General features: G+C 33.1%; 2 protein-coding genes across 4 annotated transcripts in view; both read right to left on the bottom strand.

The window, feature by feature from the left end:
* Positions 1-1,206: 1,206 nt before the first annotated feature.
* Positions 1,207-12,757, bottom strand: LOC117109382. Its single transcript, XM_033251693.1, has 11 exons — positions 12,725-12,757; positions 12,025-12,270; positions 10,866-11,060; positions 9,621-9,791; positions 8,739-9,032; positions 8,251-8,304; positions 7,544-7,633; positions 5,652-5,847; positions 5,505-5,540; positions 4,323-4,598; positions 1,207-2,507 (listed from the first exon to the last, which is right to left on the bottom strand). The coding sequence occupies exons 1-11, from the start codon at positions 12,755-12,757 to the stop codon at positions 2,242-2,244; spliced, it is 1,857 nt and encodes a 618-aa protein (XP_033107584.1). The 3' UTR covers positions 1,207-2,241.
* A 44-nt stretch (positions 12,758-12,801) lies between these two features.
* Positions 12,802-24,395, bottom strand: part of LOC117109439 — a 15,542-nt gene continuing 3,948 nt past the window's right edge. The window contains exons 4-17 of one of the 3 annotated variants that reach the window (XM_033251799.1): positions 24,076-24,183; positions 23,554-23,658; positions 21,506-21,622; positions 21,109-21,205; positions 20,050-20,215; positions 18,946-19,049; positions 18,186-18,253; positions 17,297-17,324; positions 16,470-16,532; positions 15,820-15,903; positions 15,340-15,419; positions 15,141-15,168; positions 14,863-15,008; positions 12,802-13,295 (exon numbers count right to left, since the gene is read on the bottom strand). In XM_033251799.1, coding sequence (XP_033107690.1) covers positions 13,134-13,295; positions 14,863-15,008; positions 15,141-15,168; positions 15,340-15,419; positions 15,820-15,903; positions 16,470-16,532; positions 17,297-17,324; positions 18,186-18,253; positions 18,946-19,049; positions 20,050-20,215; positions 21,109-21,205; positions 21,506-21,622; positions 23,554-23,658; positions 24,076-24,183 — 1,356 coding nt within the window. In that variant the 3' untranslated portion in view covers positions 12,802-13,133. Of the gene's footprint in view, positions 13,296-14,862; positions 15,009-15,140; positions 15,169-15,339; positions 15,420-15,819; positions 15,904-16,469; positions 16,536-17,296; positions 17,325-18,185; positions 18,254-18,945; positions 19,050-20,049; positions 20,216-21,108; positions 21,206-21,505; positions 21,623-23,553; positions 23,659-24,075; positions 24,184-24,395 lie in introns of all 3 variants that reach the window. The other 2 variants (XM_033251797.1, XM_033251798.1) reach the window with 2 other exon arrangements.

Genomic DNA, 24,395 nt, shown 5'->3' with positions numbered 1-24,395 from the left:
ATCTGAAAATATAGATATTAGTAATCCACCAGCACGCATTTCAATAGATAAATTTACAAACGCATATGGGAAAAAAGCTAATTGAATTCTGTAAAAATTATAAGCGAATTTTAAATGGTAATATTGGGAACGATGAAGGAATTGGTTTCTTTACATTTTTAGGCCATCAAGGAAAATGTGTAACTGATTGCAACATAATTGCAAGTGGATACTTACAATACAATAAATTTAATATCATAGATATGTGTGAATCTGACCACCTACCACTAAAATTTAGTAAAGCTTGGTTTTAATAATAATAATAACTAGACTTTCTATGTCTGTACAACAGAACATAGATCTTTTCCTCATTGCTATAATGAGAAGTGAAGTTGAATTTGCAAAAAAAAAGTTGTTAAAAGTAAAAACAAAACAAAAAACAAACAAAAAACACACTGAATACCAAAATAAGATAGATAGTACAGTACTAAAAAAAATATGAAGTAAAAAAAAAAAAAAAAAACACAATGAAAACCAAGTTCACAGCTACCGTGACGTTAGTGAGACTCAAACTATTGCTGCAATGGTAACAGTGAGGCACATCAACCATTGCGCGCTATATGAGCCGACCTTGTGTAGGTCAGTACATTTTTCATTCATAGCGATTCAGTGACTGAAACTAAAACTTGTTCAAGCACAGCACGGTAACTTTGCGTTTAACCCACTGATCTCTACTATTACAGTAAAGATCAGTGGTTTCACCTAGCTGCAGCTGGTTTAAACACTTTGGAAAACACAAATTGCATTTATATAACTTAATCAACTGTCCAAAAAAAGATCAACTATTTTCTGGATCATCACCAAAATTTGATTATTTCTTCATTGGACCATGAACAACTATTCTGAAAAAGTTTTGAAATATTTGGTCTTGGACGTTTTCTTTTGAGTGGTCCTCATAGCCACACCCTACGTCGGATCGTCACCAAAATGTATTCATTTCTTCACTGGACCATAACATAACTATTAGTAGTACAAGGGTGTCGGAAGCAATCCGGCTGGTCAGGTTTTGGCCAAACCAATAATTAACAACTCAAATCGTTTGTAATCCCAACTGTACTTTCTCTGACGCAACCTCTTTTTTTTTTAAATGACTTAACTTCAAGCAACAAACAAACAATCAATCAATTTATTTACTGTACAGTATCATAATTAATATTGAACTTCAAATAGAACTTGCACATTCAGTTTATTGAAAATATAGAACAAATTTGAAATTACTTCATTTCTTACTGTCATTAAGTATAAATAGGTCTATTTATCATGATTTGATTCACCATGTCAAAAAATAATCTTCTGGTCCCAAAACCTAGACTCATACCGGGATGGTGTCCAGCAGGGACACCTTTAGATGATAGAAAGTTAATTTAATTCTAGTAAAACATGTACTTGTACTAGCAATTTTAAATTTTCTATTGTAATCATACATGTAAATATGAATGTGACTGTGAAATAATTTGAAATTTAAACTAAACTATTAAACATTAAATGTATAATAAAATGACTGTTTTTAATTTTAAGTTCATTATCTGGTATGTTATTTGCCTGCACATTTTCTAAATCAAAGATTTTACTGAATAATTAAAACTGCTAAGAAACAATTCAGTAAAGACTGAAAAAATAATTTAAAATTTAAACTAAACTATTAAACATTAAATGTATAATAAAATGACTGTTTTTAATATTAAGTTCATTATCTGGTATGTTATTTGCCTGCACATTTTCTAAATCAAAGATTTTACTGAATAATTAAAACTGCTAAGAAACAATTCAGTAAAGACCTACCACAAGCATTGCTTTGCTTTGAATGTAATTCCTTTTATCTTCATAATAATAATAATAATAATAGATAATTGTGGTTTTAAGTGCAATTTTCACCTAATTTAATTAAAGTTTAATGTGTATATGTTGTTAACACTTGTAACACTGCCAGTGGAACATAATTTCTGAGTTTTTCAGACAATAAAATTATCTTGAATCTTGAATAAAGTAAACTTAATGGCTTAATGTACATAATTCATTTTTTTAAATGCTTTTGTTATTTAAATATTACCATTTAAATATGGTTGTTAGTTGTGCACTTGATTTAATAAAGATTTAATCAAAGAGATGATAGAAATCACATGACATGACAAACATAATATTCATATGATGCTCTCTATAAACTAAACCTCATAATGAGGCTTATGGATTGCAGTTGATTTGTCATGAGAATTTTAGCTTATTAGCTACATCAGTAAATCCATGCTTTTTAAGTAGTCCGGACATGGCACATACTTGATTAGTCATAACAGACTGTTTTTTCCGCCACAACACCAACATATCCATGCAAGATTCTAGGAGCTTGCCTTGATTCTCTTCTTCAAGTATCTTCATATCTTTCCATTTCATTTCAAGGTACACACCAAATGATTTCCAATTAGTACCAAGATTATCACTTATAAGCATTAACTGATTGTCATGCAAGACATCTGAAATGAACATCAAAATAAATGTACAGTAAGTTCTTTATTTGTGCAGTGATGGCTCCAGAAATTTGCCAACAGTGGATAAAAAAAACAAAAAACTAGAAATGTTCCTTTTACGCTGCACAGTAAAAGCATAGCCTCCCCAATGTGAATTTTCTCTGAAAATTGATGGGTAGTAGTTAGAAAGCAATCAGTCTTACCAAACTTTAGTTATCGTGGTAACGAACAATTTTCTACACCAGTGACAATGACAACACGATAAAGAAATATTAAAAATTTCAACTAAATTAGAAGTTTTTATGGGAATTATGATGGTATTTAACGTTCTGCCCACTTTGACATAAATCTGACTTACCAAACTTTAGTTATTGAGTCTAAATTACCCGATTAATTAAATATTAATTAAGCAAATGAGTAATTAGCACATTCACACATGTACAAAAAACAATATGCTCTGTATCCTTAATAATATCTTGCATTCTGCCTAATTTTAAATTAGTAAGAGTTAACAACATTTAGTTATTGTGATAATTAACCAAAATTGCCTAAGTGAAATATTAATTTTATGCGAATGAACAATTAGCATATTCACACATGTACCAATAACAATAGGGCCTGTCTTCTTATTATTATCTTATATTATGTCAAATTTCAAACCAATTGGAATTACCCAACTTTTTTTATCGTGGTAATTAAACCTAAACTTCAGTTACCATGGTAACTAGCCTAAATTACCTAATTAGTGAAATATTAATTAAGCAAATGAGCAATTAGCATATTCACACATGTACCAGACAAAAGGCTTCCATCTTTTTATTGCCATCTTGCATTCTGCCAAGTTTCTGCAATCGGACTACTACCAAACTTAAGTTATCACAGTAAAAAAAAACAATTTTAAACCCAACCACATCGACATCGACGACAACAACAACAGCATGAAGAACATATGTAAAAACAATAGCCTTCCACATGACTAATAATCCTATTGTGAGTGATAGGAAACACTGTAAATCTTCAATAGTGATATTGTAAGTTAGGTTGGCAAAATTTATTCTGACAACACTCATCTTAAATCTGTAAACAACAGTGTACCAGTTATCAGGTACCACAAAAAACACCAATTTATTTGCAACGTTTATTTGTGCAAAATTCCACCCTCAAAATACTTTACTGTATTTTAAAAATACATGGTTTGATGGGAAATACTGTAGTGAATTCCACTTCCTAAGGTGTTTAATGGCTACTAATCCTAATGCAACACTGGATTTTAGGGGTTTCAAACTAAGGCTTATAATCCATTTAAAGATCAACCTAGACAGTGTTGTATGACGCAGCCCAACATGATTCATTGTCAGGGACAGTCTTAACCAATGCATCTGTGTTTAACTTACGCAGACCCAACGCGTCAACGAATCGCATCAGGCTATGCCGTACAACGCTGTCTGAGTTGGCCTTTAGATTCTACTAATACAAACATTTTCTCATTGACTAATTGTGTCATTTTCCCCTCGACAACAGGGACAGCTCAAACAGAGCAGGATCCTTTTAAATTCAGATGTTTGAAATATTTATTCCTGTTTTAACTGTTTTTGATACAGTATTTATAAAATATGCCTAAAAAAACTGCTTTCATGAAAGAAACACTAAAACTGAATTTTTGTCAAAATAATACTTTGTCATATTATGACAAACATAACTGTATCAAATTCAACTGGCGTACTAAACTCAATTGATCATGACACCTTACCTGTACATTAATTGAAAAAAGATCTTATGCATTAAATTATCATTTGTTCATCAAAATTATTTAAACCTTACCCGAGTGACCAGTTATGCCCATTAATCTTTCTGCAATCTGGACATAATTCTCTTTCTTTAGAGCATCACTCAATACAGATAACTGGTTCACATCTGATGACTGCTTGTTCCTCCACCTTAACAGCATTTCCATTTGGGCCTCTTTGTAATTGTACTGACAGTCTATTAAAATACGATTTATTTCTGGATGGGTAATTCCAAGATGGTATCCTACATTTCTCCAATCTGTACCCAATTCTTTACATATATCCAGCAATGTGACCTCATTTAATGGGCCTAAAAATGGGATGGAAATACACAAAGCGAATAAACAACAAACATCACAAAGTATATATCAAGATATATTTCAAGATTATTAGGATATTTTGACAAATTAACAAACTATCAAGAACATGAACATATTTTTCTTTTTTATTACATTGTTATGTGTTGCTTGTATAAATATTTTGTTGCTATGAAATGCTTAACCACTCTCCTCAATAGTGTCAAACATCCTCTAGAGCAAACCTTGCATTAGAGACCTAGCCCACCTAAGCATGATAAACTATCCAATGATGCAGGATAGTTAATAAAGCATAAAACACTGACAATATAATAAACAAATAAGATGATCTTTTTGAAAAATTGAAACAAGGTGACTGGACTCTACTAAAGTAAGGCCTAGTTCAGACCTGGTGGATAAACCCAGCTTAACTCACTGGGTTTATCCACGTTCCAGTCTGAACTAGGTGGCTTTGCTAAAGCCGGGCTGTGTTCCTATAGCAACTAGGTCTGGCGTGTAACCCTGTTTAACTTTTCTAAGCCGGGCTTTGATCGTTGCAGGGGATCTTGCCTTGACTTCAAGTAGAAAAATGGCCAATCAGCATTCGATTACGTGTGCTGTGTGTGAGCGTACGTTTCGTGTACAATGTTTAGAAACTCATTTCCTGGTTCTGGTTCATTAGTATGCAAATTCTCGGCCTGGCTAATCCAGCTAGTCTTAACGCCCGGCAAAGTTAAGCCGGGCTTAACGTAAGCCTGACTTATCTGCAAGTCTGAAAGCAGCCTAAGTGTTTTTAGATGGAGATTGAACTGCCTGACTGTATCACATAACCTAAGAAAAAATCAGGTAGACCATTTCAAATTGGGAAGGTATTTTTTTAAAAATTGTTATTTTAAAATATTGCCATTAACAATACTTACATTGCATACCCAATGATGTTGAAACAGAACTTTCATCTAAAAAAAACACAATTTAAAATTATTATCCATTACAATAAATTGTAAATATAATGCATATGTGATTGTTATTTCATTTTCTTCTACTGTAAATCTAAAACACTACTGTACCTCCAAACAATCTGTAGTGGCGTTCAATATTTATTTCAAGTAGTCCACATGGCACCATTTTTGTGTTGAAATTTTCCACAAAAATCATGTGTTCAAATCTTTTACTACAACTGCATGGTACACACATTTTGTATTGAATCCCTCTTGTAGATGTTTTACACAAAGAATCCAACACAGATTGCAGAAACAGTAATACCTGGAAGGCCAACAAAAGTAAATGGAAATTAGTAAGTCTGATGTACTGTACCTAGTCAGTGACAATGACAAATACAAGGATATACAAGGAAACAACACTGCATTTGCATCTCAGAGCCAGGTACCATGCTCCCAAAAAACAGACAAACTCCATATAAATTATTCCGATGTTTAGCCGCAAATTTTATATGTGATTTTCCCCCCAAAATTAGGGATGCTGCCTATACACACTGGTCATAACCTTCTCCCAAAAATTTCAGATCGCTAACCTCGGCGAAAAGCAGGTGCCGTCTGTCTAGGTTAGGCTCAGGCTGGCCCAATTCATATTATTAGCCTTGGGTAGAACCAGTTTTTAAGCCTAGTATTTACTGTATTTGTAATTATACTCACTACAGTGCTGTACTAGGATTCCTACAATTTTGGAACACATTGTTTCTGTTTGAACCCGCTTCATTCAAACAATAACAAACTATGTTTTGGCAGTTTGGTCCTCGAAGTCACGTGAGCAGCTTCATTTACGATGTCGTTAGTACCGTTATGGAAAAAATGATACCGCTATTGCTATATGCAGTGTTATGATTTTGGAATAAAAAATTAATGCATTCTAAAAAAAAACCAGTTTTCTTGAAGTTGTAATAATTTTTTTTACTGGAATTTAACTGTAGTAAGGCATACGTCATCTGCCTATGCATAAACTTTGTACCATATTTCTCCAGTTCTGTTTTTGTTTATAAATTGTGGTGCGTGATGGTGCATGCTTCGCACAGTGGGCCGTGAGTAGTAATGCCTTAAGCAAAGAATTACTGTACCAATATTTTAGCTCAATACCGACTGTTATTAGCCACCACTATAATAGAATGATTGATTGAAATAACCGACTGTTATTAGCCACCACCATAATAGAATGATTGACTGAAATACATAAATATACTCACTAAGCATTTTATTAGATTTTAACTTATGTTGAAAATTTACGCAGCATGACGGTGGTCTAGCGCGAGAAATTGGGATTTCCCTAGAGAGAGTATGAATACGTTGTTTCATTGCAGTAGCCAGAAGTTTACACGCATTTCTTGTTTCTTTGTTTAATAATTGGCTGAAAAAGTTTAAATTTCTTTATGTGAGCATTTGTAAATAATGTCAATGTTTCAAAATAATTAAAATCTTAACATTATGGGAACAGTTTGGAGCTTAAAAATAGGTGCGGCATAAACAGGTGACAAAAAAAATCGCCATATTTCGCTTAATAACTAGGGGTGCGGCTTATAAAAGGTGTCATTTCTTTATTTATTATTATTCATATACCTAATATATATTTATATAATATATTCATATTCATATTTTATTATTCATTATCACCGCAGAAAAAAATGATATACACAATTTTGGAATTGCTACACAAAACAAAAAGTGCATAGCAGTTTTTGATACACACAAAAGATGCTGGAAATCAAACGCTGAGTACAGTACATAATGTAATGAAATATTAGGAATTGTTTGTTAGGCTAAAACGCGAATTCATTGAATTTTAGATGTCAAAGGTCAGGTATCAAAATATCGCATCTCCACATAAAGCATTAAAATTCATGGTCAGAATTTTCCAATTACACAACAGTGTAGAGAATACTAACATCACATGAGAAAGTACTCATTTATAACACCTGCTGTACTAGGTGGGGAAAAAAAATATTTCATACCTTTTTACATGTTTCAGGTATTGGTTCATGCATTTGTCTTCTGTCAACACCTTTTTCCAATTTCCTCCGATCTTCCTTTAGACCGGACTTCTGAAAAAAAAATTATATATGCAGTGAGGACTTTAAAAACATCAAAGGTTTACAAATTTTCAAACAGAAATTATTTATTATTAACGGTATGCAACTGATCTACTGGAATGGTCAAACATTGAATGAAGCCCACAGCATTAAAGTTGAATACATGGATGATATTTTCCCTATCTGTTTTTATGCCAGGCACACACTAACTTGCCGATTCCAAGTAAAAATGCAATGCAACAATGAATAAAGTATCTTTTTTTCAACGACTCGCTAAAATTACCAGAGCAGACAGACATTAAGTCTTCCAGCGCACACATGGAGTGCAGATGGAATCGGACTGTCGGCACCCTATAAGAGTTGATCTATTGTTATGGATCTTGGGAAAACCAATCTTTTGTCTTTTCCTGTCCTTTATAATTCCCATACTGCTACAGTGGCTCATGCCAAATTCTTAATTTATTTTCTTATTTGACGAGCTGATTGGCCGAGCGATTAGTAAAAAAAGCAAATCGTCAGGAGAATTCTCTACGGTAATTATACAACAATGTGGAGTATACTAACACCACATGAGAAAGTACTCATTTATAACACCTACTGTTGGTGGGAAAAAAAAAAACATTTCATACCTTTTTACATGATTCAGGTATTGGTTTCTGCTGTTGTCTTCTGACAATGGTTGTCTGCAGAAAAACATGAATCTTGTATTATACTAACTTCCTTAAATTAATCAGTAACATTAAAAAAACCTGTATACTATGGTTAAACATAAAAACCTAGGTAGAGGTTTAGGAACACGGTGATGGATAAATGACCCCTGGGAGTCTTTGCACTTGTTTTTGCCTGTTTCCCCTGCTAGTTAATTTGTTAAAAAATATATGAAAAGGCCGCAGGTGGAAATGTGTCGCGAGCAGCTCTCTTGTAAAATGTCATTATTACTTATTATTGCAAAAGAAAATTTGATGAGGTTTATAATTTTCCAAGAGTCTAAAAACAACAAAATATTAGTACCAGTTCCTTCTATGTGAAACAATTGACTGTTGGATTGTTTGGGCACAGATGGCTGAAATGAAATTGAAAAAAATCTATGGAAGGCAACATGTAAAACTGGATGTACCTTAAACATCCGACGATAGCTGATAGTTGCAACTGATATCCTCACTAAATGACAATCATCAACACTAAGCTCTGCATGCTCATATGCAAGTTTAGGTTCGGGACCACTTTTTAACTGAAATTGCTCTATGAATCTAGTGACAGCCAATGTGAATAAATGGTCCGGAAGAAAACCACAGAAGTCATGGAAGATGGATACTTTGTCATTCCCTTGGTCGTCTTCTGGAATCTCTGAATGTTTTTCAGGTTGCAGGTGTGAAACAGCATAGTAAGAGATATCGTCTGAATTGGTATTCTGTTGCGAGCAAAGGAAGTAGCGAGGAGGAGAAAGGTTTGATTACTAAAGAAAAAAACATAGTAATGAGTTTTATTGTTATCCAAAGAAATAAAATAATAAATGTAACTCCACTACGTAAATTTTGTTTCAATTTCTTTACTTTATTTAATTCCCAGAATTGAAAACAACAACAATAATAACAATAATAATAATAATAATAATAATAATAATAATAATAATAATAATAATGACAACAACAACAGCAACAACACCACAATTGAGAATTCATGCTGTTGGTTTTTCATATATATTTTACAGTATACTCTGTTATGCAATATTGTTTTATAGGAAGTGTAACATTTACAGCCAGAGTGAAAAGCACTTTTATCACTGATGTAGGTTCCCCTCTCCCAACAAGCTAATAAAAAACAAATTAGTTATTTCTGTATGTTGTATTATCTATTTTTGATTAATATTGTAATTATTATCATTAACCAATTCATATGCAATCAAAGTCTCTTTACACAAAAATCAGAATACCCCTCATCTGAAATACTAATAGTGCATTATCAATTAATACTAATGTGAACATACTTCTGTACCAACCTGTTTTTGACAAATGAGGCCAAATTTGTTCATCAACCTGACGAAAAAATTAAACATTTTCTCATTGGTGTCATTTTGGAATATTGGAAATTCCTTCCAAAGATGCTTAAGAAGTCCCTTCGTTAGAACACCTTTTTCCAATTTCCTCCAATCTTCCTTTAGTTTTGCCTTCTGAAAAAAAAAAAAAAAAATACAATGCAGTGAGGACTTTAAAAACATCAAATGTTTATAAATTTTCAAATATAAATTATCATTACTGCATCTACTAATATTAATGGTATGTACAGACCTACAGGAGTGAATGGTCAAATGTTGAATGAAGCCCCAGCATTAAAGTTGAATACTTTCCTACCTGTTTTTATGTGAAAACGCAATGCAACAATGCATAGTTGCTTGATGCATCATTTCTAACTATTAGCTAAGATTGTGACCAATTACCAGCGGACTGCTATCAAGTCTTCCAGCGCTTACATGGAACGCAGATAAAATCGGATTGTTGGCAACTTAATATAAGAGTTCTATTGTTATGGAGCTTTTGAACCACTCTTTTGTGCTTAATTTTCCTATCCTGTTATAATTCCCATACTGCTACAGTGGCTCATGACATTCTTCATTCATTCATTCTTTATTCAGCCAATGAAATAACATACAATACAATGAAAGGAAATTTAACAAAAACTAAGACAATATATAACCTAAGATGGCTAGGAATAACTATAGTGTGAAAAACACTATGGCTCTCAGGCCTGTTAGTCCGGTCTTATTTATTTTCTTATTTGACGAGCTGATTGGCCAAGTGGTTAAGGCTGGGGCACCGCAACCTACATTCATGATATCAGCGCTGGTTTGAACAACAGGCTCTTGGTTCTGGTGATAGAACAAGCCTTCTCGGATGAGGACTATATGGTCCAGTGTGCAGAATGGCATGTGTGTAATAAAAGAACCCAGTAGGCGAGTAGGGAATACCCCAGTGTACTGGTACAGACAGCCCTTGTGGTGGATGACAAGAGTTGCTGCTACCGGCATAAACATGAAGGGACCCTTAAGGGTGATGAAAGTCACTGAACGATCTACTAGTCCACATATCAAGCGCCATGAACATCTTGGTTGATGGATACGAGAGTTATACAAATCTACACTATTATTATCATTTAAAACTTTAGCTGCATCTTGTTGAGTGCTTTAATCTAGAAAACAACATCTTTGCTCTTCTCAACGTCAAAAAAAAAAGAGTTGATATCTCACCCTCAGTGCAGGCTTTACGGCTGTAAACACAGTCTTCACATAGTCAACAATCTCAAGTGGTCGAACCACCACAATGTCCCGTAGTACTTCCTCTGTTGGGTGATACATGATTTCACCCACATCACTTAAGTATGTGATTGCAATGTGAATGGTTTTTTCGTCTGAAATTCCACATTTCATTGCTAGTGACTTAACCTTAATGAAATTAGAAAATATCACAATTATTTTAGAAAATAATTAGATAATCCTAATTTCAGTTTGGAATAATAGTAAAATGAATTTCAGATTATTTTGGGAAACACTCCTACTTATATACTATCTCTACTTTGTTGTAAAAAGTTAAAATTAACAAAAAAATGTTCAGAATATATTGTTCTATGTAGCAGTTTGCAATCGGTATCCAAGAATTGTATATGTGGCGAAGACATCCCAAACCAGTCACTCGTCGCACAAATCGATTTTGAGCTAATAATAAAGAGTTAAAGTGTAAAATAAGAGCTATAAAATGGTAAAAAAATCGTTCAAATCTGACATTTCCTTCTGAAGTTACAAACATTTAAGCGTACAGCTGTTTGAAGAACAATATATGAGAAATCAGCCTTCAAAGTTTATGATTTCAGGCATTTCTCATGCAAAAACTATCATAAAATCATTAAAAAGTGTTGTCTTAACATTGAAATTGGGAAAAATAACAGCACAGCATGATGTATAAATACATAAACCTTAGTTTAGTGAAATAAAAGATTTTTAAAAATTTTACATTCTAGCATGTTTTTGCTATTTTCTCTGAAACACAATTTGCGACGAGTGACTGGTTTGGCTTGCCTTTGCCACATATGTAATTTCACCCAGTTCAATATAACTAAGTTTAATGTTCTCTTGCAAAATTACATTCAGATCCAAATTTCATTTATTGTCAAAAGGCAAGCCATATGAATTGCATTTTAAAAACTTGGAATTAAGAAAAATTACATTAAAAACAAACTAAACTTATACTATACAACAAACCAAAAAACATATAGCGAAACTGTGAAGGGAGGCACATATAAAAGTTAATATCAACAGCGCCTGTATGAACATCATCAATTGTTGAAGTGGTGCTTGTATATCTAATATAAAACATGAAATACAAAATAAAATATTAAAATCCCATACATACCTTTGCCAAAGTAAGAGTCACATTTTCTTTACTTAATTTCTGAATTGCTATCAACAACTCGAGCCACTTGTGTGGAATTGAGTATTTCATTTTGTCTTTAATATCAAGAATAATTTTCTTGAGCTGACTGATTCTTTCATCTGAAGATGAAAGTTTGTTCTCGACAGCAAAGTATGTCTCATAGACATGAGACTCATAACACTTGTCTTCAATTGCTTTGCGAATTTTGTCAAACTTCTTCTGTACCTACAAAAATCAATGGAAAACAACCAGCCTGTTTAAAGATGTACAGGTAATACTAAACTGTTTGTTTCAAAAAGCTGAAAAATAATTGATAAAAGTATAGTAATTTATATTTTCAAGCTTTGTTATATAAAAATGTCTTAAATATACAAAGTAAGCGATATAAACATTTAATTTTACTTTAATAACTCCCACACATATTTAATTTTAAAATTATTTCCACATGTTTGATGCTGTCTCTTATACACATCTAGATGTGTATAAGAGACAGGTGCGTGGCACCTGTACATGTAACAATGGCATAAAATACCATAGCACATAACTTAACGTGACAATATCCAATGAATTAAATAATAATAACAATATTAATACAGCTGAATTTTGCTTTTTACCCAAGGTTTTGCAAGAACCAGTCACATTTTTTTAGGAAGCCACAGAAGTGTCACCCACAAGTCACGGAGTCTCCCGGAAATTGGTACAACACCCCCATTCTATATGTTCAATTTATGCTTACATATTAAGTATGGTTCGTTATTACATGGTGATGAGGGTTACAAAGCAAAATAAATCTGTGAATGGTAAATTGAATTTGTAATTATTTACCCGTGTGACAGATATCAACCAAGTAATTTTAGAGAAAATAGCTTTCAACGATTCCCAAGTCAGTGGTTTAATAATGAGGTGTGTATTTTAAAAATTAATATTTTTCAGTTAGATTTAGTAATTGATTTTCTTGGTAGAAATTTTATCTAGTACCACAAACAGGAACAACCTGATGTTGGCCAAAATACTGATTATCTGAATATTCTGATATCAATGTCAGGTTTTGCCAGAGTAGGTCACCATTGATAACAAAAATATTCTCCTTACAGTATAAATCTGAGGAAGAAATTATGGTTCTTATATTCACAGTTTAATAAAATTGAAAAAGTGCTTACTCCGAATGAATCTACAACTATTGAGCAGGCATCAAGGTCATCAGCGATATTAAAAACAATCACAAATATTCCTTCAGGAGTCATGTAGAACTAGAAATGATACAAATTAAGTCATATTAGTCTTAATAATGATGGAAATATTTTAAAATATCTGAGAAATCACAACACAACACAAAACAAGGAAAATTCCAAAAATTAGGCATAAAAAAATTTAAAATTTTTAAAAGTTTAAAATTTCAATTCATAAAAATATGACAATCATTAAAAATCATTAAAAAAGAGGGCCTATCTTTTAAAGTTTTTGTTAAAATGACTGATAGCAAATTGTACAAAAGAATTTTTTAAACGGTTGGTTCTTTGCCTTGACTGGGCAAGCCGACCTGATTTGTTGATTTTAATACAGCAGTTGATGATTACCATTTACAATTATTTCATTTAGTTTTTTAACAAGAGCCTTTTCATGAATTTCTGCAACAGGGGTTTGATCTTCGTTTACAATTTTACTGGCTGCCTTTGTTATTTTACTTTATTTATTTGTATTTGCAATGGTCAGTTCAGAGAATCATGTCACACAAGCAAAACACATAACAGAACTAATCAAACTTTGATAAAATAAAGATAAAACCTCTCTTCCAACATTGAATTTGCTGAGTTTCCTCAGAAAAAACAGACGATGCCTTCCTTTTGCATAGAGGGTTAACATGTATTATATGTCCCAGTTTAATATTTCATCGATTTCTACACCCAAGTACTTATATTTACATATACTAGAGTAAGTTTTGTTATCTTTTGTGACTATTTAAATTATTTATATCTGTTTATTTGTATCTGTTTTTTGTTTCCATTTTGTAAGTGGTGGGACACCCTCTGTTGAATGCGAATTGAAATAAAATAAAAAAATAAAAATAAAATACATGTATATAGTCTTCTGTTCTAATCACATCAACATTGTTTATGTTTATTGTTTGTTTTTTATGTTGTTTAAAAACAACATTGATTGAATGTATGTGATGCTTTCATACCAATATTCAGTGGGTATTCCCAAAATTGTAAGGCTTAACCATTGCCTACAACCCGGTGAAAAGTCCACTTACAACACGCCTCGTGTTAAAAACATTTATACCCCGCTGGAAAACAGACGGTTCTGAGTCACATGCACATGGCTCTGCAAATACAATACTTGAGATTCGTATCATAATATTGTTGGTGTTCGTAACACTTTGGTTATAATTAATTCATGAAATATCATTAAGAAGATTTGTTAAACTCACAAGTTGAATTTAACAAAACACAGTGGTCTAGGCCTATCTCTCGATTCGGAGGACCTAGAGTAGAATTTACACTAGACTATTAAAGGCGAGAGATGAAGATGCAATACATGGCCTAGAAATACCGTAGCTATTCGCAATCGACGTATGTAACTTAAATATTTTTGTGATAGCTAATTCTTACTGTATGTTTGGGAGGGGGCGTGGCCTCGAGTGGGCATGGCCTGCTCATCAGCTCAGGGCCACGCCCACTGGCATCCATTTTGGACGGCCTATTTCATTTTTCTGGCTAAGCCCCTGCTTCCAATAAAATATTTATCTCGGCAAAATATTGGTCAGACGGCTGCCTGAACTGCCGGACAGCTTCCGCCACCAATGATAATACATACCCTGTGAATAGTATGGTAGATGGGTTGTCCTCCATAGTCCCATATCCTGAATGAATTATCAATTATTGAAGCTCCTTCCATAACTTGCACAACCTTTCTTTTAATATCTTGTGAATACTGTTTCATTGTTTGTGGCTGTCCATTAGCTGTAGTAAATTAGAAAAACTTTACCATTTTTAGAAAATATAAAAATATAGGAAAGTGGTTGGTAGTTATAGTGGTGGGTGATAATTGATGGTTAGCGGTTAGTAACAACAGATCCAATAGTTCTACCATACCTTCTATTGATGATGCTGATGTAGTAGCCTGCAACGACACAAATAAGGAAAAAACAGTTATTTAAACATGGCACCATTACGTTCTGCGTTCTAACTCCTTCTATGTTCCCTAATATCTACTTGAGACTAACACAGCTATATAACTACAGTACTTAGTTTAAAAAAAAATGAATTTAAAAAAATAAAATCAAATTTTTACTTGAGATGTTGCACCATTGGTTTGGGTTTTACTTCTCTTGTTTTCTCCTGAAACTCCTGCTGAAACACGATCTCCATCTACTGGCCAGTTTGCAAATATATAACAGTACAAATTAACACCATATTTATAAATTAACGAAAATATATAATAACAGCTCAATAAATAATACTACTAAGCATAACAAAAGAGAAAATTTTCACCATATTTTTTTAACTACTGTGATCTATTTTATTTATTGTTTTTTTATATTGATCAATATCGATGAACAATTTTCCTTAACATTTATACAATACAGTATTCATGAAAATAAATAAAAACATCGCTCGATGTGAGCGATATATTGTGATGTCATCTGCTGATTGTTGGCGACAGACTGAATGGATCGTCATTAAAAATTATCTGTTGTGCCATGCGTCCTCCACAAAATCGTTCCGGTCAATGACTTTCGGGCACAGCAAGAGCCCAGCATTAAAAACATACCATCTTTACAAATTTTTCTCTTTAAGTCACCACTTGGTTTCAGTGTTTTTGGAGACTCTATACCATATACTTGACTTTGTTCTCCTAAAAAAGGTAAAAACAATTTTTGGGTAATCCCTTTCTTCATAATTTTAAAGAGAGTTGAAAACATGCTCTTTTCTGTGGCCACTCATTTTTTCCACTTTTGTATGTGAACATACACTTTTAATTCCTGACCAGTCCTCCCACTCCCAAGCATATTTTTTGTGCTCTTATAAAAATGATGAAAATAATGGATGGATACTTATTAAAAATATACTACCACCAAAAAACCAGAAAAAAAAAACCAAATAAAACTTTTACTGTTTAAAGAACCATATATGCTACATGGCCAAAAAAAAAAGAACATTTTTATTATTAATTTACAGTCAAAATATATAAATTTGCCAATTCATTTTTTCAAGATAATATTTGATAAAAATGACAGTATATCTTAAAAGGAATATAAAATAAATAGTCACTTAATTCAAACCTTTTGAGTATATCATAATAGAGACATTATAAATTATTTCATTTGGCAAAAAAAAAAAAAAATTTAAATTTCAATTTATTGCAAAGTATTATTTTAGTTTTATATAAGTACATTAACAAAATATCGTCAGAAAGTTTACTCTTTTGATCATCACTTGGTTCCAATGTCTTTTGAGATTCAATACCATTCGTTTGACTCTCTACTTCTGAAAACAAAGGATGGTAACAAGGTCAAAGATAACTACTCATTGAAAAATCAATAATACTCAACTACCAAATAAATAATGAATAACCAATTACATTAGTTAGCAGTTTTCAATGCACTAATAATATATTAGTGCTCAAATGAGCATTACATATAAGGAGTTTTCAAAGGCCATAGGTAGAACAATAGCAATTTCATAATGTACTATCAGATACTAAATGTAACATGGGTCTTGTTGAGGTGACTTGATAAAAAGAAAATTATTATTATATATAAAATTGCATGGAAAACTCTAATTGCATAAAACTAACCAACTTTCTTTTTTCTAAATAAATTAAACTGCAAATGGATAGTTATATCATGGACCTATTAATATTAATATTTATAATTAATAGGTCCAAGGTTATATCATCATTCTTTAGCTCTAGTTTCAATATACAGTATATCTATTTTTTCTTCAAATTTACAGTAGGTCAAATAGAATATGAATTATCTCTAAATAAGTGCATGGAATGAAATAGAAAAATTTCACTGGAAAAAAAAAAAGTCTTGGTGATGATAAATTAACAAATTACTGATTTTCTATAAAATCAAATAAAAAATAAAAAACAAATTTAAAAAATCCATCAAATTACTGTATGTGTTGTATAATCAACAGTACTTTCAAAAAATGAATGACGAATATATTGGGCAACTGATTATAAAACCAATAGGTGTTATTCAATTTTAATATAAAATTTTGCATTACGTATCATACTGTACCTGTGTATTCTGGACTTGATACAACTTCCTATAAATACAAAGTGATAAAAGAAAAAACTATTGTCATCTTACCTATTTTAAATAGCTGAAGTTTGCAAAACTTGTTTCTGGTCGTCATATGTGCCCCAACCACATACAAATTATTAAACATGACTCACAAAAGAGTGCCATGAAAAACAGTTCCAGGATCATACTCACTATCAAAATCCTTTAAGTTAATGATGGCTGCTATAAGTTTGCAACTTAGCTAACCACAATGTGTTAAATAAGCTTGACAGTACATTAAATCATTTTCCTATTTTAAAATCCAATAGTATGGTTACTTAGAGTCTGTCATTGCAATTCAGAAGAGCAACATTTGTGGCTTGGATTTTCAAGCTTGAGGTCAAGGGTTTTAATCTCTCACCGTGCAGGGCCGATTGAGCCAACACTGTCGTAGGGGGTCCGGGGGCATGCCCCGTGGAATTTTTGTGTTCTAGAGGCCCGAACATAACATTTGAGACATTCTGGGCTATTATTTTTTTCTTTTTCCCTCTTGTTTTTCTTTTTTCTTTTTTTACTTCCCAAAAGGGGGGGGGGGCCGGGGCCGGGCCGGCCCCGCTAAATCCGCCCCTGGGGTACATGGTAGAATGTTGTGGCATTGATGCAGTAGATTTGTGCGCCGAGTACATGCACACTATGTATATCCTTAAGGAAGAAGGATGCACTTCGTGCTTGTTTGGCATTGTATGTTATCCAGTAACCAGAGACACTGAAGTGCCTTTGATCATTGATTTGGAAGTGGCACTATATAAATTATTGCTGCTGCTGCTGCTACTGCATACTGTTACTGTTATCATTTTGTCTTGAATTCTGCTTAATGTATATAATTACCATACCTTCAACTTACCTTTTTTCTTAGTAAAGTCTTGGCTATACTTGTTGCAAGAGCATTCTCATGCTTGTCCTTCATTTCAGCTGTAAAAAAGTATGGACAAAAATAACAATACAATAATATTAACAATATACATAACAACTTTATAATAATAATAAATATACTCCAATAATCAAAGTACAACATAATTACTATAGTTTAATTACAATAAACTCCCTACGATATTTAAGACAACTTGAGATACTGTACCAGAATGAAAGGAAGCAAGTATATGGAAAGTGTGGGATTCAAGCATTGAGATTTAAATTCCCAACCTCAAGGTAGGTAGTATACTACAACCACTCACTTTGTTCTTTCTTTTATTTCGAAACAGCAGCATCAAGACAGGGAGCCCGGGAAATGTGTATCACATAATAGCAATGACAACATTTGGACACCTATTTATTAACATCAACTACTGTACCTAAAAAACCAAGCTTCTGAGTGTTTCGCCTCCACAATATCCTGTCACTCAACCACCTAAAACATTGTACTGTAGAGGCCAGGGCCACTGATAAGAGAGTGATAAAACTGTATTTTTTTAAATACCAAAGTCTGGGAATTTCGCACCCCGACTCCCACTTTTGCTAAACTTTTGACTCTACTTTGGCCATTAAACATTCTCCAAAAACCTAAAGTTTGGGGCTTGACAGATTCATAGCTACAGTACTTTGATCTTGGTGGTTTTGTTCGAATTGCCTTAAAATACATTTGAGAAAGAAATATTAAATCTTACTTTTGCAAACATCAACTTGTTTCCAGTTGGTATCATCTGCTTCGTCACATACACAACTTCTTGTGACTGCTATGGCATCAGTGATTATGTGTTTTTCATTGAAACTTTAAATAAAATAAGAGTGGTCATATAGTTTCACTACAGTACACTGTGGGTGGGCAAACATGCAACCAACATCACCCTTGTAGAATGGTAGAATTTTTGTATTGTACAATATTTTAAGAACAACTACACCTGCCTGTTACAGAATAAAATTGTGATGTTCTATAAATGTATTGTCATTATGTAAATAGTTTGACCAACCAACAGCGACTAATTTGTTCATGATCTTTGTTGAGTTCTTGCTCAACAATACATCAGTGTATTGATTGTTGGTCACAGTAGTCTAGGGGCCTGTTTCTGATGAGCAAAAAAAAACGTGTTTTTAAACGGTTGTCCTTAAAACATGTGTTTTAACACGCATTTGTTATAGGGTTGGCGTTTAGAAAACGTGTTTTGTGGTACACTTTTCAGCTGCAACGCAATACCGTGTTGGTCATGACCCATCGGTGACCCAAATTGACCTCTTCATTGGTTTGATCACTCATCCGTGGGAAATTCGAGGTGAAGAAAAAAATAAACCGACAGGATGACATGCTTCAGGATTTACCATAATTTTTTCATACTTTCGCGGTGTGTTGTATACTTCTTTCGTAGCATGCTATGTAGCTCACAGGAAGTAAGGTCAACTTCTGTTGGTGATCATCATCATAAGCTCCATTCACCTGCCAATGCTCACATTACCATGTTTTTATTAGTTGCACTTTTCACTAGAAACGCGTTCAGAAGGAATTTAACAGTTGAAAAAAAAAACAATATTTTGGAGTTATTTAGCAGAAAAACGCTCTAGGTGGTCATTAAAAGCAATTATGTCACATGTATCTCGTTGCACTACAGTCTTCACAAGATTGTGCTGGCCAACTTAAGGCAAAACTCTCTGAGCATGTTGTTGTTTTTCTCTTCTTTCGAATAGCTTAAAATTGACTGTGCCACTTTCTTGTGTGCTGTCACTGATTAAAAGTGAAATGTCAAATAAATATTATTATTTTTATTTTGATTTCTTACTTCTTTCCTAATAAAGAGTCAATGAGACAGGTTTTGCCAACATTTTCCTGTCCCATTACCATGACTCTAACAAAGTTGTAGTCACTCTGTCCCTCTTCCAATGCTTTTTGGTACTGTTTCAGTGCATCTGGCCCTCTAGCCAATATTTCTGCAGGAATTTTTTCTCCTATATGAGAAAATATATTCATGAAAAAAGCTTATTTCAAATAAAGTAAGCACATATAAAGGCAATATTTAGAATTGTTAATTTCAAACCTGGATAAATGGATTTCATGGCTGTTTACTGCGCATGGATAGATTTTTAGAGCCTTTGATAAATTTTTCAATTGGCTTAAATTCTAAAATTAAATTATTTGTAAATCTGGTAGCAGTCTAAGATCTGTCTTTCCAAATTGAATAGCTACTGTATGTGGATATTTGAGTAGGCCATTAACTTACAAATATAAAATTTAAATGAGAAAAAAAAATCCCCATACATTATTAGACCCTTAAACTGGATACATTTTTTTTTTTTGGCTGTAAGTGCAAGAAAAATAATGTTTACGATCTGATTCTGGTTCGAAGGTAATAACTTGATCATATTAAAATATTCAAGATATCAATTTTTCCAATCAATAGTTTTTATTAAAAATTAAACTACAATTTTTCTGTGATTTTATTTGATACTGAAAAGTAAACCAGAAACCATGATACTGGATATAAAGAGATCAGCACCAAGGACCCAGAAACAAATATTAGAAGAAAAGCAACAACCAGGATCAGCCATACCAGGGATCAGCACACCAGAACCCAAAACCCCAAAAATCATGGTTTACGAGATGCAACCAGGATCAGCGATACCAGGGATCAGCCCACCAGAACCCAAAACCCCAAAATCAAGGTTTACGAGATGCAACCGGGATCAGCCATACCAGGGATTAGCACAACAGAACCCAAAATCAAGGTTTATGAACCAACCAGGATCAGTCATACCAGGGATCAGCACACCAGAACCCAGGTACCATTAGTGAGTAGGAGACAATTAAGCACATAACTCTTCTCACATAAACTACTACTTACCTCTAAGTACATGCAATAATTCCTGCTTCTTATCTTCAGAATACCAACTGTACTTTGAAATATTTTTCTCACACTTTTCAATAGGGGTAAGACCATCCTGTTTGGTAACAAATTTACTATAATGCTTGAAAGTGGCATTTTCAAATAATGGATGTGCTCCTCCTTGATATAAAAAAAGGCTGACTACAAATGTTTTCAGAAGTCAAGCTGAGGCAACCACAAACTTCTTTTTTAGAAAATAAATGCAAATCATATTTATTATGTACAAGTATAGGTATCCTGTACTGATTAATAAGGTCAATTTTCATCTCAATTTTAAACTGTAGTATGACATTTAGGTTTTCAAGCCATATACAGTGTATGTGTATGAAAATTTAAATATAAGGTACAAATTTACCTTGTCCATGGCAGTGATGTCAGCCCCATTGTCCAAAAGTACTTTAATTGTTCCAACCCGATCTTCAAATTTGATGTCATTCTCATACATACACATGTGAAGAGGAGAACTTAAATTCTATAAAACAGAGATTACAGTAAACATTTAAATTTGTTTGTATTTTCAGTCATGAACACATACACTTGCAATCAATTCAATCAATATTTTACTGCTGAAAATGCCAGGCTGTTACGAGGCAAATAACTTGAAATTTTCACTTTTTGAGAAAAACAAAGTTAAAGTTTGCATATTTGCAACTTTGCAACAAATTGTCATACCATTCTGAAATTCTGCAGGACCATATATCTAGAGGATTCACAGATACAGTACTTTGTTTTTACATTGGAAAAATTAAAAATTGTCAATGACCTATATTGCCACAAATGCGAATCATTTTCAGAATGGATCACGTCTGGGCAATCATATGCATTATTTAGCCTGTCCATACACTTTGTTAGGATAGTTAATATCAACACCATCAACTTGTTGATATTGCTGTGCCAAACTCTCCATCAGCTCAAACAATTTGGCTATGTTCTCACACAGCAGCTAACGGTTAGCAGGATCCGGTTAGGATCCTGCTAACCGTTAGCTGCCGTGCGTCCATACGAGAAGATCCCGATATGGATACCAAGAATATGATGATCGAATCACTGGCCAATAAGAAACTGGAAAATGTAAACGCGTATGTGTGATTGGTTGATGATAGAAACACGCTCACTTGCTAACCGATAGCGCTTGCTAACCGTTAGCGGTATCCGGATACCGCTAACGGTAAGTGCTAACCAATCGGCCTAACCAATCGGTGCTAACGGTTAGTGCTAACGGTTAGCTCCCGATCCGGGTACTAGGGCTCTCGTGAAAACATAGCCTTTCTGAAAACCAACATCAAAGATACATTGTTTTGCACCGTAATCTTTCTGACATTGTTTTACCATAGAAATCACTAGATTTTAAGTTTTATGCTTAAAGAGAAGTGGGTGCTATTTCCAAAATGACTCGTTGTTGATCGAGACAGGCGATTCAGGAGTATTTAATATCTGCCAAATGATATTACCTCAAAATAAACAAAAATGTGAGTTACGTTGTTTTGCCTAGAGATGTCCATTCCGTCAAGGGCTATATTATCTGGCGAAGCAAACATGTATGAAAACATCAACGAGTTTGACCCAGTGTCAATCAGTCCGCACATGCACCTGTGCGACAAAATGTTTTTGTCCTCTATGTAGAACCATGGAGGTAGACTCCATGGTAGAACTGTGTAATTTTGTTTGTTGACTTATATTTTCTCGACATATATTTATGTATTTGCTGTTATGTGCATCGAGAATGGGTCGGTTTGGAGGTGGTTGCACTTGTTGACACATTCTCTCACTGGATTTTTTGTTTTTTATATGTATCAATATGATTTCAGTGGAAAGTCGAATAGAATTTTAAAAATTAAAAAATTAACAATACAAAAAAAGATTCCTAAAGGTAATAAGTATCTAGGTATAGACGTTTCCACTATGTCCAAAACCCCACCCCACCCAAATCAAACTGTGCATTGAGGGGTATTCATGGCCATTACTCAACTAATGTCCTAGTGACTCGCATACCCAACTAATACATCAAGATGTAGGGACATTCCTCGACTGACACACAACACGGCCTGTTGTGATCGCTAGGCATGCAGAGTCACGTTGTACCGTCACAAAACAATCCAAAAGACGTAGCGAGACGCTTGACCTAACACATCACAGCCTGTCATGTTGTGATGTTAGTGAGGCATTGCTTGTATCACTGAAAATTATTGATAGACTCGCAGAACAGTTGTTTAAAAAAAAAACAGAAAAAAAATTCCCAAAATCCGAAAATTCAATGCGCAAATTTTAACAATAACTTTTAAAAGCATGCGGGCAACTTGAGACAAAGAATTAATTTTGTTTAGCCTCATCATCATTTGATATTATAATTTGGTTTTACATAAATTTAATATATAGCCCTACATACATTTTCTTCAACCTTACCTTTGTCCTTAGGTTTATATGAAGCTTATTGGTTTGATTCAGTAAGTGCCTCGTTGCTGGCATAAGACAAGATCTTGCCAGAGCATGCTGAAGGCTAAAGCCATGCTAAAAGCATGAATTTAAATAATAAAAATACAAGATAATGATGATAATTAACAACAATAATAATACTATGTGCATGTTTTTTATTTCATATTTACATATTGTTACATGAACTGTTAATTTTATGTGTTTGTTTATTTATCTTTTTGGTTATGATTTAATATATTAAATAAATGGTTATAACTTAAATTTTTTTGTAATTACATGATTATTTTGATTAGAATTTTTTTCTTCAATTTTGTATTATTGTTGTAATTTTTAGTAATTGTAAGTAACTTATCATAATTATTTTAGGTACGTACTTTTATATGTTATTTTGTTAGTTCAATCATTTTACCCAAGGCTGCCATTTGTATATGTTTGGGTTTTTTTATATATACCAAAATAAATAAATAAAATTCAATACTTAATTAAACTTACATCACTCGTAGTCACCAATGTCTGAGGGTTTGCTTGCTTCATCATAAAAATAATTACTTCATTAGAACAGTGGAAATATGCTGCCTGCATCAATGTGGTCCAGCCAGACTTCAAGTACAAACATCAAAAAATAACTATAATTAATCCTTTTACGCTACACGGTAAAAGCATAGCGCCCCCGCGGTGCAATTTTGTCCAGTACAAAATGTATTTTGAATTCTGAAAATGCATTTTTGAATTAGTTTAGGATGAGTTTATGATGGTATTATGGTCATGGTGGTGTTCATAATGGATGGGTGGTGAGAGGGGGTGGGGGGGGG

The sequence above is a fragment of the Anneissia japonica genome, unplaced genomic scaffold, assembly GCF_011630105.1.
Source record: "Anneissia japonica isolate Jap-2015-1 unplaced genomic scaffold, ASM1163010v1 scaffold287719_len1884721_cov185, whole genome shotgun sequence".
Lineage (NCBI taxonomy): Eukaryota > Metazoa > Echinodermata > Crinoidea > Comatulida > Comatulidae > Anneissia > Anneissia japonica.
The sequence above is the reverse complement of the archived record's forward strand: the minus strand, read 5'-3'. Positions and strand labels throughout refer to the sequence as shown.

Bases quoted from the DNA above. Each gene is read 5' to 3' on its own strand.
- LOC117109382 (XM_033251693.1), bottom strand. From the start codon at position 12,757: ATGGGGGTGTTGTACCAATTTCCGGGAGACTCC. The intron at 12,271-12,724 runs GTGACTTGTGGG...TGATTTTTGTAG, and splicing joins ACCAATTTCCGGGAGACTCC to GTACAGAAGAAGTTTGACAA. The intron at 5,541-5,651 runs GTACAGTAGTGT...TGTTTTTTTTAG, and splicing joins CCACTACAGATTGTTTGGAG to ATGAAAGTTCTGTTTCAACA.